The 18,353-nt window shown below is 44.1% G+C and overlaps 1 protein-coding gene across 1 annotated transcript in view; it reads right to left on the minus strand.

The window, feature by feature from the left end:
* LOC308282793 (voltage-dependent P/Q-type calcium channel subunit alpha-1A-like) overlaps positions 1 to 18,353 on the minus strand; it is a gene marked incomplete at both ends in the record, with an annotated part of 187,656 nt that overhangs the window by 20,393 nt on the left and 148,910 nt on the right. Inside the window, 5 exons of the mRNA XM_080723180.1 lie at positions 827 to 930; positions 4,575 to 4,682; positions 6,392 to 6,506; positions 14,481 to 14,577; positions 17,678 to 17,805. Coding sequence (XP_080579306.1) covers positions 827 to 930; positions 4,575 to 4,682; positions 6,392 to 6,506; positions 14,481 to 14,577; positions 17,678 to 17,805 — 552 coding nt within the window. The remainder of the gene's footprint in view (positions 1 to 826; positions 931 to 4,574; positions 4,683 to 6,391; positions 6,507 to 14,480; positions 14,578 to 17,677; positions 17,806 to 18,353) is intronic.

Genomic DNA, 18,353 nt, shown 5'->3' on the forward strand with positions numbered 1-18,353 from the left:
CCACTTAAACCACAGCACCCCTATTCTGGGGAGAAATTTCACCTGTCTTACTATGTAAAAGTGGTTAAACTGAAGTGACATTGATGAATTCCAAACATTATCACGGTATTCTGCAGCCCCCCTGGGCTTGTGTCAAGGCACCCACTTTGAGAGACCCTACAGTATACTGTACAACAGTGCTGGGGCAGCAGGCAGAGGGTACAAGAACAGGTGGTGGGGGTTGGGGGCGGGTTGAGACCAGTAGTGTAAACTAAAGTACATTTACTTAAGTTCCTCAAAAGGTACAATTTTGAGGTATTCGTACTTAAGTATCTCCAATTTCCAATACTTTTAGTTAAGTAAAGCATCTGAGTACTTTATCCACCACTGAAACTAACCAAACAAATAATCAGTATATCACAATTTATCATAATTTACACTGCTCACTCATATGGGAGCAGCAGAGAAAATACACATAGGATCATGTATCACGTATCAATTTTGAGTTGCGAACTACTGTTGTATCTGGTGCAATGCCAGGCATACAGTAACAATGTTTGCCCAGCAGATGGCACTCCTGTCCATGTCATTTGACATTTACTTGCGGTTTCAAACTGTGCATTAAATTAAAATGAAAGAACAGTGGTGTTTGTGTGTTCTTTTCTGCTCATGATGTTAATATCGGTGTGGAGGACCAGTGGAGTGGATCCTAAACCTTTCAGCTCAAGACCCAAAATGTGGTGTCTCCCAAGTCCCACCAAACATAAAATATATTATGAATTATTTACAACTTAAACCCTTTTTTGGTCTCTGCCGGTGGGTGGGGGAGAGGGGGGGGGGGGTGTACCTGCTCGTCGCGCAGTGCCTGCGAGCGCTTGATCTTGCTCTGACGGTAGTACTCCATGATCATCATGGCGGCATAGATTTTCCCGACCGTCAGGTCTGTGGCTGCTGAAAGAATGACAAGTTACCCTGCAAGATTAGACCCGTCGGTATGAACCCTGAGCGATAGCAATGGGAGAGAAGGGGGAAAGGCATGCACACACACACACACACGCGCACACACACGTCACACGCACACGCACACGCACACGCACACACACACACACACACACACACACACACACACACACACACAGAGACACACTTGCAATCTTACACACACTCCAGACAAACACACAAACAACAAGGCAATGGTCTTTTCACCAACAGTCAGACTTTTTTTCTACTTTGTTTTTAACTAAACATCTTTTTTTTTTTGATTTTTTTTTTTTTTTTACTTCATTCCCATGACCAAAAGCCATTCATTGTGTAGATATATTCTGTTTGTTGTACAAAATAATAAGACTAAACAAAACAAACCCCAAATTGGCTTTGAAGCTATTAAATAGCTTCAAACCCATCTGGGGTTTTGAAGCACAAATGCCAAATGCTAAAATGCCAGGATACTTGATGTTAGGGCTGTCACGATTATGACATTTTACATGACGATTAATTGTCACTCAAATAATTGCGAGTAACGATTTAATTGTGTTTTTGTCGTTGACAATTACATTTCTGTTTGGCTTGTAGGGTTTGAAGTGGCACATGGTAGATATGACACATAACCTAAATATACAAAGAAATTATTTGACAACTTTATACTTAAAAAAGAACATTGATAGTGGAATGCGACGCGTTGTGAGCTTGTAGATCGGCTATTTCCACAATTTTTTACTTTAGAAAAAATATATGAACATTTTTCAACATGGAAACGATTATGACGATAATGAAAAATATTTGCGATTATGTCAAATATTTGCGATTAGACAATTATGTAATAATTGTGACAGCCCTACCTGAAACTGATGCTGTTAAAGACTAGGTTTCCCTTTTAAAATACAATTCATATCTTCACAATGGAATGGTCTGGAGTCATCTTAAGAGAAGTGCATTCACAGGCATTGAGCTACAGTGTTGCGCATTTGTGGACCGTGTCTGCGCACCACTCGCCAGCGTGCTAAATTCACACCATTCCCATTTTCCATTCTCATGTCATGACACACACAAAAACAACCTCTGAATACAGCGTTGCATAACCCTGGTGGTACATGGCGGTCCCCAGGGGGAATGAGAGGAGAAAATAGAAAGTGAGCAAAATGGTCAAACTATAAAAGAAAATATTTGCTACCAAACATTTGGCAGTGCTGTTAGTAATAATATAATATACTTTCATAAGTTCTTATATTATGAGCAGAATTGGTATAATATTTAACAACTACCGGGTCTGAAAAACAGGAACAGATTGAATATGGAGAATAATGGCCACAGCTTTTGCCACAATCTCACCCAGACTGACCAAATGTCAGAGTGAGAAATAAGCTTGTGTTCCATTAAATGTCTATTAATTGAAATTGACGTCAATAAAACAATGTTATTAATGTTATATAGTCATATACATCATGTTTGAAATGCTTTCGGGGTACAATGCTCAAGAAAAGGTGGGCGTAAACTCCTCTATATCATCTAAATCTAATTCTCCAAATCGTGAATTTAGCAACCTGGTGGGCAGTGACACAGATCGTTGGTTTCAAACGCGGCTAGCCTTCAAATCTCATGCTTTCTTGCAGTTTCTTGTAGCAGTTACATCATTATGCAACTAGTGCTTTGGCACCCGTGCATTTGTTAGCAATGTCATTAACATTGTTGTCAATCTACACTACTTTCTATAAAAGCACAGCCAGCAACATAGTCTACATTGCTGACTGGACCTGGAGTGAAAAGACATCTATAGAGAGCTGATCTATAGTGAGGCACCCTCTGATCTCAGGGACAGAGAACTGTTGGGTGTGAGCTTGTAGATCTGCTATTTTTGATGCGCGTCATCCCGAGTGCAACTAAGCATCACTCAGGCTTGTGGGTTCTGGGATTGTAGGTGTAGGCGAACTTCAGATATGTGCTTGTTTTATGTCATACTCTAATGTACTGTATAGTACAGACTGTATTAGCATAGAATCGTTAGTAGGTGAGTGTGTCAGTGTTTGCATGCATGCGTGCATCTCTGCACAGGTCTGCAGTCTGTGTGTGTGCGTGCGTATGCATGTGTGTACACATGCATATACTCTAGTAGCAGAATGGTTTAAGGAAGCCAATCCGTTCAGTACAGTTACAGTACGCCTGTCAGATCAGGACGCACAAGTAACACGTCACTGTCGGGCAGAAACCTTGTATCTCCAAAAGCTGTACGTTTTTTCACAAGGCCCTGCAAAGCCCTGCTTCATCATACAAGGCCGTCGCACAAAAGCAGTGAAAACAGTTAGTAGATCTACTTGTAGATCGGCTGTTTTCACTAGCTTAAATCCTTTTTAAAATCATGAATACAAACACGGTTTTGGACATACAAGGTTTCCACCCGACAACGACGAATATTTGGACTGCCAGATGAACTGACATCGCACTCAAACTGAGCATCAAAATGCTTTTAAAGCTTCACCCAGGTGATGGCTGCTCAGATGGTTCTGATGAGTGCAGTGTAATGTGCAGGGTAAGTGCAGGCTGTTAAGGTGCAGAGATATTTTTTCGTGTCGCCATATTACAAAGTTAATGTAAAGAGGCGAATTGGCGCGATATTGCATCGGCCGGGCGTGAATGAACGGCAATGCAAATGCACGAAATTTGCGTCTCTTTCTCGCCATCACTCTATTAAAAATATTCCAACAAATCAAGCGACGCGTAAAACATTAACAAAGGTTAAGAGTGTTGTTCGGGGACGGACACATAGACAGGGCGGACCGAGGGTCGATCCGGTAACCTTCTGATTTCCCAGACGTCCCACTCTGCCACGGCCGCCCCGATGGTGTACATGCTCAACTGTGAAGTAGGGGTGGGCGATATGGTGATAAATATCGTTGAGGCGATACAATGTCTCCACGATATGCCTTTTCAGAGATATCGTATATATATTGTGATACAATGTACAATATACAGTACAAATGAAACCAAATTTTCAATTGTATACTGTCAGAGTTACATACGTGTAAGGATCAATTTAGACCTCCCAAAAGGAACCCAGAGAGTCCCTGGACCCACACTTTGAGGACCACTGGTCTACTGTAAATGGTCTGTTACACCTTTTTCTTTTAGTTTTTGTTACCTAGTACTGTAGGTGGTTGTAACTTGAAAAAGAACCATCAAAACCAACATGAAAAAGAATCGTGATAAGATTGTGTATCGTGATACCGCTTGGGATAATATTGTGATATTGTATTTTTCCATATCGCCCACCCCTACTATGAAGTCAGTGAATTGTGCCAAGCCCCATGTGTATACGCATGTACATTGTAATGTTCTTCAAGTCCTCAGCCTGCGGTAATGCATTCATATGTTAGTATAGGCCTGCCATGTGTATGCGTAGTGCGTGCAGGTTTAAGGGCAAAGGAGTGTCAGCCGTATCAGAGGGTGCAGCGGTGAGAGAGAGAGAGACAGGCTGAGAGAAGCGGTCCTCTGGTGGCGGTGAACACGTAACATTCCCGGGACAGTGCCCGAGGAGGGGGAGGGTGGCCGGGCAGCATCGATGGGACCTCGCCACCTCCCCTCCCGCACTCCCTGCAACTTACACTTGTGCGGCGTAACCAGCAGGTCCAGCGTCTTTTGAGAGAGATTGGGCCAGATGGCCATCATCTCTTTCCTGAGCTCAGCATCCATCTGGTGCTTGTCCACGCCACCTAGTGGGGCACACATGCCAAACACACATAGAAGCAGGCACGCGCACACACACACACACGCGCGCACGCACACACGCACACACGCACGCACATGCGGTGCACATATGGACACACACACACACACACACACACACAGTATACGTACGCAGAAATTGTACATTCACATGCGTACACAAGGGAAAGTATACCAGTCATAGACACACGCACACATTCAGATTGAAACATGTATTCACAACATCAAAGAGAAACAAGAAGGAATGTACAGACGTGAAAACAAACGCGTACGCACACACAGACGCACACACAGACGCGCACACACACACACACACACACACACACACACACACACACACACACACACACACACACACACAAAGAAAATGTTTTGTTAAAGGTAATCATAACACCACAGTTGCAGTGTTAAAGGTAAAGTGTGCAGTATTCAGCTATGGATAACTGAAAGCCACGCTCTGTATAAGCCAGTGTTTCTCAACCACTGTGCCTGGGGACCTTTGACTGCTTGAAAGCCAGTATTGTATTTATCATTTTAAAAATGATTTAAACTAGTGAAAACAGCCGATCTACAAGCACACAACGCCTCATGGTGTGAGGCGTTGTGTGCTTGTAGATCTGCTGTTTTCACTACTGTTGTGCGACAGCCGACTTGGAGATAGGCTACAAGGTTTCTTCTCGACAGTGAGGATATTTACACCCCTGTATTATGTTGGTGTGCCCATGGATTCTTGGGACATGAAAAGGTTGAGAAACACTGGTATAAGCTATAGCGATTTCCTGCACATGCTTTTCAACAGAGACGAGTCCAAATCTACCACCTAACAGACAGGGCCATCCCACCTCCACCTGGAACCAATGAAAAACACATTTCAACACATTTCATCAGTAGCACATACACCAGTACGGGTTCCCAAACACTGGGCCGGGACCCATTTGTGGGTCGCAGCCAGGCACATTTCTATGAGTAAATATCCCTTAATTTTTGTAGATTTGTAAGCAAAACTCTTCATGATTTAAACTCAATGATTTCTCTAAATAATGTAATAAATACATAATGTTTAAGAAGTAAAATTATTTTGGGTCTGTTTGGGAACCACTGCAGATAGAGACAGATAACAGCACAGTTCACATAAACACTACAGTCTGCACTGTGTGCTGCTTTGTGCTGTACTGGAGATAAACTCCATTTGAAGATAGCCGATCGATTGGCCATCTTCAAGTATAAATCAGGAAATAGACCGGGAGAGGAGGCACCGGGACGCTATATTGGAATCCGTGGGGAAGGAGCGCCGGTTTTCTGTGATAACGACAGAGGCGCGCCGTCTCAGGCTAACTTGAGCCACGTGAGACACCACCGGGCGAGCGTTAGCGAGCAAGTCGCCGCGTCGAGCGTTGCGAAGGTCGCCTGAGCCGACTCAGCGCTGTTACCAAGTTATGTGCCGTTATGGACAGAATAGTAATTCTTCGTCCTCCCGACTTTCGTCACTTTCCGACCTCCGTTCAGCCAATCACAAGCCGCAGAGTCTTAATTTATTCACCCCCCGTATCCTACGGACTCCATTATCGCCACCGGGACGAGCCGAGATGTCCGAGTCCCAAAGGACACAGACGGCGCTGCACCGAGGGACGACAAGAAGGAGAGGACTGGCGGGAATAAGCACACTGGAGGACACAAAAATATAAGGGTTTCCAACCTTCTGAAACCTTGGCGATCTTGATGTCCAGCGCCGTGCGGATCAGGGCCATGAGGGTGGAGTTGAAGTGGACCGAGTTGTCGTCGGCGACAGGCAAGTCCATGCGGAGTAGCCTCTGCGGGAGAGCCAATCGGGGAGGGAGGTGAGAAAAGCAGGAAGTATGCCAACGTGGCAGGTGTTTGGAACCTCCAGGAGACGGGGTGGGGGGGGGGGGGGGCAGGGAGAGCTCTGAAGCATCTGGAGCAGGCACTGTGGGTCTGTCTCTCCCTCAGTCAGTGTAAGCAGTGTCTCCACGGTACCACACCAAAGTGACAACAGTCTTTCAATTCACCCTTTCTTGGTTTTGAGTGGTAAATATGCAAATTAAAGGTGTATTCAGTGATAATGAAAGTGGCCGGGGGTCCTTACTGGCATTACAGCGTGGAAATGTTTCGTTTTTTATAGATTTTTTTACAACATTATAATGTTCTCGTTCCGATCATAAGACCCAATCACTGAATATCGCTAGGCCTACGTCTCCAGCTTCAGGATATGTATGATACTGATTTATTACGAGACTGTGGCATTTTATGAGTTCAGTAGTTTACAATCTAGGCATTTGGAAGACGTTCTTAATTCAGAGCGACTGTGGATATCAACACTTTTATTTTGACCATCATAACAAAAGATCATAACATAACTACGGCCATACTCTACCCTGATTGGTCGAGGACTGGCTGGCCACCTCTGAAACCCGAATCTAGCTATGCTCGTAACACGGGCCATTATATTTTTATTTGAATGAAATACAATCACTGAATATACCTTTAAGTTGCACATGCTACTAGATAATGGAACACATCCCAATCTCTTTTGTGCACAGATAACCTGTGAGCCTCGAGGTGTTCAATCTTCTCTGGGCACAATCACATCTTGTCACCCACAAATAGTATCTCTATTTGGTTATTTCGAAGTTGGTCCCTCGAGTTAAGCATTATTTTGTTTCCTTTTCAAAGGATGACCTGATATGACCAAGAGCTCTCACAGGTTTGTTGATTGACAATTCACCCTTTGTCAAGTCCCGCCCCTCTTTGCACCCATTGGTTGCTGTGTCTTGGTGGGACAAAAGTCCTTTCTCTCCATCCACTACCATTGAAATTCAGTTGCTTCTTATTGTTATTCTGTGTATTCAATTCTCATTTTAAACTTGGTTTCAGTGAAAAGGAGCCTCTCAGTGGCAGTAGTGACAGGGCATGTTTTTTTTTTGTATTCCTCCAAAAATTATGTTTTAGAAAATTCAACATAAAAATGGCAGAACCAGGGTGGGACAAGCCACATAGAGCCTGCTGGTTGGTCAGTCAGTGACCAACCAGAAGGCTGACAAAGGGTGAATTAGCAAGAAACAGCAGAGACCGACTGAGCAGACACTGAGCGCCACTCGATACTTAAGAGCTCCCCATAGTGGTTCGGAGGTTCACAGTAAAATAAGACAGAGACCCAGGTGATAAACCAATAAACCAAAACCAATCGAGGTTTATCAGTTTATCAGTTTGACCTTTCTCGGGTCTTGTTGTTTTAATATATGCACATAAAAACAACACACACTAATTGTTGACAGAGTGCCATTAGTGTGTGTGTGCGCGCGTGCGTGTGTGTGTGTGTGTGTGTGTGTGTGTGTGTGTGTGTGTGTGTGTGTGTGTGTGTGTGTGTGTGTGTGTGTGTGTGTGTGAGTGTGAGGTGACAGAGAACGGCGACAACCTTAACATGCAGCATCCCATGCTAACCCCCTCGACTAAAGCCCCCTCATTCCACCCAACAAAACAAACATTTCCCTCCCCCTTGCACATCCCGCTCTCATGCAACATGCAATGCACACGCAATATGCCTCACAGGACAAGCAGCTGTGCAGCCGTACACAGAAAGCATCCTCTTGGCGACGTAAAAAATAAAAAATAGTTTGAGACTTATTTTTGAGTGGATGTTACCGCAGGGTAATACGTTTTGTAAACCATGGTAGAGCGGTGAGCTCTATCTGTGGTTCTCTGATGTATAATTTGGGAGAAAACAGGCCTATGGTGTTAATAGGAGAGAGAAAACGTCATTCTGTGCATAGAGAAAAACAAAATGGCCACCATGGCAGCCTTGTTTGTGTTGTAAGAGGGGAAAGGGGTACTTTTCGCTGGGGTGGGTTGTAGGTGTCAGGAAAACATGAGACTTAAGCAAACTTGCTATCTGAAAATAGATGTGATAAAAGCAGAACATAAAAAAAAAGAATCTGATGTTGAGATGTAAAGGGGGAAAAAATATATATTTGGTCAAATAAAACCTGTAAGAATATAAAGTGCAAGCACAAAAGAAAATTAAACTCATGACTAAAGGCAGAGGGAAAAAAAGAGAAGAATGAAATATCTACCACCACAGTTTGTTTGTAAGACAGCATTCCTGACAGAAAGCCTCTACTGTCAAGATGGGGAATAATATTAAAGGTCTGAAACAGTGGCGTTATGGGGCTCATTGTTCTGCTGGCTAGGTTAGGTTTTAAAGGTCAAAAGGTGGAGAGGGTTTGTACTACTGTCACTGGCAAGGTAGCGACGTATGGAGGGTGGAGGAACAGGTCAGGTACTGTAGAAACACGGAGATGCTGGGTATCTGCAGACTCGTCTACAGTTACAGAAACGTTTGCAAGCATTCATCCGAGGTGGAAAGGGCCAAAACAACACATGTCAGGAGAGGGAGTGTTGAATGGACTGAACTGAACCCTAATCATTGCAGGCACAGGTTATGGGTTTAACTCTTACTTCTGGAGGGAGGCTGTTAGGAACACTGACTATGGGGTTAAAAAAATATATATAATAATATTAAATAAATAGAAACGGGAAGAAAGGAAGGAGTAAATATGAGGAGGCAAAGCCTGCACAGAGATGGAAAGGAGGATGGAATATATAACAGAGCATACGGAAAGAGTCTGAGAGATGAGATATGGCAGCGCAAAGATACTGCGGAAGCTGCTCGGGGAAGGAACAGGGAGAGCTGAGCCGTGGGAGCATACCTGGGTCAAATAAATGCTTTGAGAACATTTTTTAGTTTTAGTTTTTATTAGTCTACGACGTACAGGCGGTGGATCACTGGCATAGGTTGCCGCATAGAGACAATGCAACCTGGCAGAAAATGTAGGCAATCACATAAAAAGTATGTGGAAAACTATTTTGTATACTCGGGATTCTGCAGTGCAACTTAACATACTGCACAATATATGTGTGAGCTTGTACAGAATCTCTTCTGGAAGTGCAGGCAGGGTAAAAAAAAAAAAAGGAACTCTAAAACAGGGGTCTTCAACAGGGGGTCCCCTAGGGGGTCCTCAGAGTTACTGCAGGGTGTCCTCCAAATCTTTGTGTGATTGAAACTTTTTTTCTCCTTTTTTTATATTAACCACTTGAACCCTAGTGTCCAAATTCTGAGAACTGTAGCCAAAAATAGCAGATCTACAAGCTCACAACGCCTCGCAGCGCGAGGCGTTGTGAGCTTGTAGATCGGCTATTTTCAGCAAAGAGGTTTGGTGCAGAGGGGAAAAAGAGCAGATGAAGTACAGAGTGAAAGGTCAAGTCTATTAAGTATTGACGATTCAAGTGGTTAAATATCTGAAAACACATGTCATGTCATGACATGACATGAATCCAAACAATGAAACTACAGTGCATGGAATCTATGAACAGGTTGTGGGGGGGTCCCTGCTTCATCTCTCTCTCAACTAAGGGGTCCTTGGCCTGAAAACGTTGAAGACCCCTGCTCATAAAACATCATTCTGGACCCATTACTTGACCAAGGTCTGCTGTGGGGGAGCGATAGAGGGGGATTTTGGAGGACAGCGATGGCCAGCGATGGAGAGATGTGCCTGCAGGCTGACTGTGCCCCTGAGGCTCGCAGTGGGCTGCCAGTGATGTGGCATAAGGTTACGCATAGAGGCAGCAGAGCGCCGTGTTAATTACAGAGATGTGTTAGATCACTGCTTCCCAAACGCTTTGTGGGTTGGGGACAAATTTTTACGGGTCCCTTTTTTTTTTTTTTTTTTTCAAAATATTAAAAAAAAAAAGTCCCCCAAAAAGCGAAATTTTTAATGAATTTCAAACAAATTCAATGATTTTTTTCCCCCAGTAATTTCACAAAGATTTAAAAGAAGAAAAAAAAATGCCATAAATTAGAAAACAAAATGTTTAAGAGGTAGTGAAAATAGCCGATCTACAAGCTCACAACGTGGCGCAAAGCAACGCATTGTGAGCTTGCAGAGCTTCTGTTTTCACTAGTTTGGGTCCCGGCAAATGTCTAATTTCTCTTTCGGGGTCACAAGCTAAACAGTTTGGGAACCACTGTGTTAGATGGAATCACAAAACTGTGGCTGCTCAGCAATGTGTGTTACATGTTTTTTGTAGCATCACAGTGTATTTCCCATTTACATAAAAGCAAGACATGCATAGCAAGAAAATGCACAATGTGTTTGTGTGCGCTCGTGTGCAATAAATAAGTGACAAAATGAAAAGATGGCGGGGAATGTGTGTTATGTGTGTGTTTGGGGGTTGGTTGGTTGCCGGAGCATGCAGAACGCAGGTAAGGAGGTGTGTAGCCATGAGGGGGGGTGGGTGGGAGGAGGGGAGGGGGGGGCTGGAAACAGAGTAGAACTGCATTGACAGAAAGAACCAATGGACAGGGAGGGAAAAAAGCTTGAACTTGCAGATAGAAAGGCTGCTCGGTAGGGCCAGAGCTACAGCGCTAATAATGGCAGAAAAAAAAAAAGAAAAAAAAGCTTTTATTTAACGACAAAAGTTTTCCAAACGGAAGCAAATACATAGCTGCTATCTGTCTGTCCATCTGTTAGCTACAATGAAAAAACATGTATGTAAAAACGTATGTAAGGTGACGAGACCTGATCTTAACGCACGCACGCGTGTGTGAGTGCGTGTGTGCGCGTGTGTGTGTGTGTGTGTGTGTGTGTGTGTGTGTGTGTGTGTGTGTGTGTGTGTGTGTGTGTGTGTGTGTGTGTGTGTGTGCGTGTGTCTCATCCACAGGACGGAGCGACTCAGAGGACATAAGTCTCGTGGACCTTCCAAGCCCTGCTGCACACGCATGCTTTTGTGTGAAAGTGTGCGTGACTTGTGTTTTTTCTGTGTCTGTGGATTTTCATCATCATACAATATACAATGTTTTTATACATACAATACCAATGTGTTTCGTCCAATCTGTATGGTAGAGTATGCTAATGCAATAACTGGGTATTTAAGTAGGATGTGAGGGGTCTTGCAAGCATTTGTTTTGCACAAAAAAAAGACTCATCACTTTTCATCACTAAACCATCGTTTTCTGGGGCCTTTTGTAGCCCAAGGAATGTTTTGTGTGCAAAAATACCCTGGGTATTTTCCTCCTGTATAGAAAGTCGATGGGAGCCCAACTTGATTTGGCCACTGTGGCGACCCCGAAGGTCGCCGACTCGGGTGCCCTACCTAAATCATTAGAGCATGCCCTGGGCTACATCTGTGCAAAATTTGGCGCTTTTAGACTGATTAGCACGAAATTACCATTCTATCTCCCTAAGCAAGGCCTCCAACTAAATTATGTCATTGAGGGAATACTATAATGCAAATATTCTGCAAATGAAAGTGTGCATGGCGGTTTGAGAGGGTGTGTGTGTGTGTGTTTGCTCTTCCTCGTACACGGTGCAAACGAGCTGAGAAGGTCCCTCCGTTCGCCCTCCTCCTGTGGATCCACCCTCCCCCCGCCCGCTGGCCTGACCCTCTGCTTCACCCTGAAAGCGCTGCTACACCCACACACACCGCCCCGCTCTATAACTACCACCACCCCCCCGACACCCACATCACCACCATCACCACACAATGTCACAACAACACACCAGCGACCCCCCGCCCCTGCCCCCCCCCCCCCCTTCCCCAAATCTCCACGGAATGAAATGCACGAGGAAAGAGACAGAAAGAAAGGTAGAAAATAGGAGAGAGACAAAGAATGAAAGAAGGAAAACCAAATGACGACGACAACACCACTAAAAGTCACACACCACGGTGAGCGTTGTTTCCCTACGCCCCGCCCCCGGACCCCCTGTATACTACCCAAGCCCCAGTACACCCCCCTTTCTAGGTGGGGGGTGTTGATGCGGGCGTTCAAAGGGCCGGGGCGGGTCCCTTCCTGACCTTGTAGGCCACCCGCGCTGGACACCTCTTCCCCAGGCCTAGCGGAGGACACATGTGCCTGAGCATGTCATACATATCCCTGCAACTGATCCTGCCACTGCCCAGCGCCCAGTCAGCGTGGCAACACCAGCATCACACATAGAGAGAGAGAGAGAGAGAGCGAGAAGAGAGGAAGAGAGAGGGAATCAGAGTGTTAGTGAGGGAGGGGGCATAGAGAGAGAGAGAGAGAGGGAGGGAGAGAGAGAGAGATGTATGAAGGGGTGGAGGAGAGGTGAGAGAGGTAGATATACCAAGTAACTAACCTCGCGTCACCAGGCTTTCTCAGGGGAAATTAAGCCTGGTATTCGTTTACAACGGGCAGTTTGATCCGGTCTAGGCCGGAAACCACAAGCAGAAGAAGCGGCGTTGCTTTGTGTTCACCCCGTCTGTTTCCCCAATCCCTATTAAAATGCTCAAGTAGCCTAGTGCCAGTCGCTACGAGTTGGACTAAAATATGCATATAACAAACAAATTTGCCAAAAGCAAAACTACGCCGCATCAAGGTGTTTATTAGGTAGGCCCTAAAAGTATGTCCTTGAGCTCAGGGGAATTATCTTGGGTTAAAACTGAATCCGGTTTGATCTTTACGGACAAGTAGTTGTATGTCCTTTGGGGACTACAACATGACGTAGAGTGGTTTCCACTCCCGAACCGGATCAAACCCCGAAAAGTAAAGGGATCCCAGGCTACCGAGTAACTAAGTGCAGTGCAGAGAGCGAGAGCGAGAGAGAGAGAGAGAGAGAGAGAGAGAGAGAGAGAGAGAGAGGGTGAAAGCTCAGAATAGGTGTGTGAAATAGAAGTTGATACAAGAGAGAAAAGGAGAAATGACCAAAAAGAATTACACCCAGTTTGAAGTGAGCGGTGCCTTTGAGGAGTTAATTTCATTGAGCTATAACAACAGCGCCACTCGAAGGTAGGTTACCCAGCTGTATTGCAGCTGTTGTGGCCGTGTTCATACGGACATACTGTACACTTGTTGGAGCAGCTGGCACAGCACGAAAAAAAATTATAATAATAAAAATAAGACGTTTACCGGGTGCACTTTGAGAGATTGTGTCTGCCTGACTTGTATGAATAGAGAGAGAATAGTCCAGGGAGAATGAATAGAAGGAACCTTTAGAGAGTTGAGAGTGTGCTTTTTTTCCACCTTCCTATGCAAACAGAACAGTGTTGTACGTGCGTGTTTGCATAGAACAGTGGTTCTCAAAGTGGATTCCAGGGACTCTGTGGGTTCCTTTAATTGACCCATACAATTCTGTAACTCTGACAGGGTACAAATGGAACCTTGTACCCTGTCAGAATTAAGGGAAGACCTTGAAATGTTAAAGTTTGAGAACCACTGGCATAGAGGAGCAGGGCGAGAGAGAGAGAGAGAGGGGGGAGGGAGGGGTGTCAATGCAGTTTCTGTCTTTCCCCCAACCCCTAAAAACCAAGAACAATGCAAGGCTACAGATTCCACAGTAGTAGCCTAAGCTGTGGCTCCACAGCCAAGCCAAAGAAAACAAATAAACCAAAACGAGGGAAAAAAAACAAGAGTGTAAAACTACTGTATATATTTTGTAACGGTAAAACCAAACTCAATTCATTATTATTAATATTATTAATATTATTATCTATTTTCTTTTTCTTTTACAAAATTATAATGCTTAATTTCCCTCTGTGCATTTCACATGCGTTTCTGGTTGTCTGCATTGTCCTGCACATTCTCCTAGCAGTTCAGAATGCAAGTCTAATAATGGTGAAAGTTGTGAAAAAATTAAAAGAAGAGAGAGATAGAGAGAGAAATCATAAAGTAAAATAAAGCAACATTCATTCCATTCCTGGATGCTGCAGCTAGCAGGTGTGGTTGAGAGGTTTCGTTTGAATGGAAGTCAAACCTTGCAGGCCACCCTATGGGGGCATTTCTTGCCTAAGCCAAGAGGCGGGTCGATAACTCGCAATAAACTGTACATGTCCTTATAATGAATGCGCCCGCTGCAAGAAGAATACAAGGGGGGAGGGAAGGGGTGTTAAAAACACACACACACACACACACACACGCACGCGCACACACACACACACACACACACGCACGCACGCACGCACACACACACACACACACAGTCACAAAAAAAGAAACACACGTAACACGCAAAGAAGAAGAGAGAACATGTGGGAGAAGAACACAACATTGACAGAATCACAGTATATCAATATACACTGTACAATAGGTTTACTGTAAAATAACAGAATCCCCAGAACAGGGACGTGCTGGGCCCCTGATTCAGCCCGGGAAAAAGAGTTGGAGAGGCCCTCATTGCGCGCTATAGAGAGAGATCTCTCTCTATAGCGCTGCTGCTACTCAAAGATTTGCCATTTCAGATCATGACAAGTGACAAGCCAGTGGGCCAATTACATGAGTTATATTTCGTTGTTGTCGGGTGGAAACCTTGTATGTCCAAAACAGTTTGTTTTGTATTTATCATTTTAAAAATGATTTAAACTAGTGAAAACAGCCGATCTACAAGCACACAACGCCTCGCACCGCGAGGCGTTGTGTGCTTGTAGATCTGCTGTTTTCACTACTTTTGTACGACAGCCTTGTATGATGAAACAGGGCTTTGCTTTGCGAAACAATTTACAAAATGGAACAAAGGCCGACATTTCATTTTAATTTTTTTCCTAATGGCCGGCCTGGACCGGCCGGGAATGAGCCGGCCGTTCGGGAGTTGTCCCACTTTACCCAATGGCCAGCACGTCCCTGCCCCAGAATAAGCCTGCCTCTGTTTCTCTCTCTCTCTCCTCTCATCCCTGCGCATCTCCCAGCCCATTCCCCATTCCCTCTATTGGATCCTCTAGTCTAGGCAACCCCTAATTGGATGTGTGCGCTGTAATTAACAAATTGTTAATTGAGTCGAGAAAACAAACAAAGTGCTTAATAGCCACCTGTGACGGGCAGTCACCCTCCCTCTTAAATAAGCGTTGTGCGCCTGCCTTGTTGGTTCTGCAGCTGCTAGCAAAGCTTCCTATTGTCTGTACAATAAACAGACAAAAGTCTAACTTCATGAATGTGCTCAGTGTGTGGTCATTCTCTAGTTATAGTGGAAATGATTCTACCTTGTTTCTAACTGAGCAAACTAGCTACTTAAAGGACAACTCCTCCCTAAATCACTTCTAGGCTCGTTTTCCTATATATATTGATCCAAAAAGACTGTCCATGGGGTCTATTAGGCAGAAATGCCCCTGTTGTCCAGTTTCCCCAGCAGAACCCAGCAGCTGTCATAGCATAGAGTGGAGCCTATAAGCCTATCGCTTTTAAACTATTTGTTGTGTTCAAAAGTGATATTCTTTTTCATGAATGTGTTACTAGTTGTCGTGAGCCATGTTGAAATTATGAAATGATAATGTGAAATGTGGCAGCGTGGTTTAAAAAGGTTGCTGTTCACTGTAGTTAAAATGTAGTTCAACTACGCCCAAAACAATGAGTATAAGTTTAAACCTGAACACGTTCTGTTGGAACTGGGAGACTTGGATGCCTTAAAGCTTTTAGACCATGAGGTTTTCTGAATTCTTTATTTCTTATAATTCCTTCCTTCCTAATCATCGTTTTATTTATAAGTATATTGTTAGGCTATATTTTGCTCTTCCTGCCTCCCTTCTTGTCCCTGTCTGAACCAGGACAGAGCGAGGCCCAACAGACACATGCACAGACACCTCCACACAAGACACACGTGGGGCTTTGGCGGGGGTAAAGGTTTCTTGGGGCAGTGGATAGGTCGGTCTGGCTGGGGTGTATTACGTTGGCCAGAGGTCAGAGCAAGATTCAAAACCCCTATACCATTATCCTACTTCCCCATTCCAGTTTGCTGGAAATGAGGAAGTAACTTGTACCTTGTAGAGGTTGCAGAGAAATACGTTTCCATCATTAAAAGCCTTTGTTGTAAGATATCGCTGCCTTTTTTTTTCGCTTCTATTGGACTGGCATGGAAGTACAAACTACTTTGGCCACAGAACTCCATTAGGGCTGACCTCGATTAGTCGACTAATCGATCGAGGGAGTCTTTAGTCGACTAACAATCCCTTAGTCGAATAATATTTTTTTAATAAATGTTTTTCTTTTTTTTGCATGGTTCAACTGAGAGATTGGCCTAATTTGTTAGGAAGAATTGGGAGAAAATAGGATATAAATCATGATTTATATCCTATTAATCTTTAAACATGCTTTCTTGTTTTGAACCTAGGCGAGCTACATCACAGTCACACTAGTGCTATCTAAGAATAAAGGTCAGTGCCAGTGCAGACACATAATTGCCTTCTTTAATTTAATAAAACGATGTGTCAACGCAACGGCCTGTCACAGTAACACAGACCTCGACTCTGTACAGTAGTGCTCTAAACTGGACTGGAGTCTCACTTCTCTCCAATAAGCCCTTGAATATGATGGAATATGATTAAGGATTACAGTGATTATGGTGAGCTCACATTTCATTTTCGCTCAAACCATACCTGTCCCCAATTTTCGTAGATTCGACTATACAAATCTTTAGTCGGGGACAGCCCTAAACTCCATAATATTCTGCACCGAGTTCTGTGCACCGCAGTGCTTGCTGTTTAACACCATCTGTACTGTTACTGTGTGTACCCTAACTCTGCCATTATTGTAACAAAAGGCTCTGCTCCCATTGAGGCGCTGTTGTGAGGCGCTGTCGCTGTCCATCGGCAGTGGTGCTGAACCATTCACCAATCGATGGACGTAGAGCGACACGTGCTGTCCTCGGTTTGTCCATTGTATCATGCCTTGCAACCTGTTGTCTATTTTTTGTCCTTGTCAAGCTTGTCTTGCGGTTTGCTTTGCACAAAAAAGTGTCGGTCTGTGTTAACTCTACGATATCAGCTGTCTTATAGTTACAGTCATGAATTATTTTAATGATTATATCAAAAGGGCCCCTCGAGAGGCCCCCCTCGTACTGCATGTTCTGAGAGCCTAGCTCTGTCCTGTTCTCTCAACTAAGGCCTGAAAACGTTGAGGACCCCTGCCATATGCAGTGTGTATTCTATAGTATGCCGGTGTGAGAGTGTGTGCTGCAGGACTCACCAGGCAGCAGGGTCGTACTCGGCCCATATCCTCACATACTCATCCAGGTGGTGAGGCCCCAGGATGGACGAGTCTCTGGTCAGGTACTCAAAGTTGTCCATGATGACGGCCACAAACAGATTCAGCATCTGTGTATCAGGGTTCCCACACATTTTTACCAATTAATTTCCAAAACTTTTCCAAAACTTTTCCAGAATATTTAACCCGATTTCCAGGACTATATAACAATAATTCAGCTCAATAACAGGTCGCTTACTCCTATGCGCAATGCCCAAAGACAGGAAGTGTACCTTTTCAGGCCGTGACTCCCGAAATAATCATGTTTTAACTGGGGACCCGAAACCTTGACGAGCACTAAGAGTTAAGGAATTTTGAATAACACGGTTCTATTGTGAAAATAGCAGATCTACATGCTCACAACGCCTCGCGTTGCGAGGGGTTGTGAGCTTGTAGATCGTCTATTTTCACAATTTCTGCCTCTAATATTTAACAATTTGGCACATGTTTAATTTGTCATTTCAGAGGTATTAACAAAATCAATAACCAAAGACAATGCACAGATATTTTTTCCAGGACCTTCCTGGATCCTTGATAAATTCCAAAACTTTTCCAGTACTGGATTCTTTTTTTTTTTTCTAATTTCAAAATATTTCCAGGAATTTCATGACTGTGGGAA

The sequence above is a fragment of the Nannobrachium achirus genome (assembly GCF_963921795.1).
Source record: "Nannobrachium achirus genome assembly, chromosome: 4".
Classification (NCBI taxonomy): domain Eukaryota; kingdom Metazoa; phylum Chordata; class Actinopteri; order Myctophiformes; family Myctophidae; genus Nannobrachium; species Nannobrachium achirus.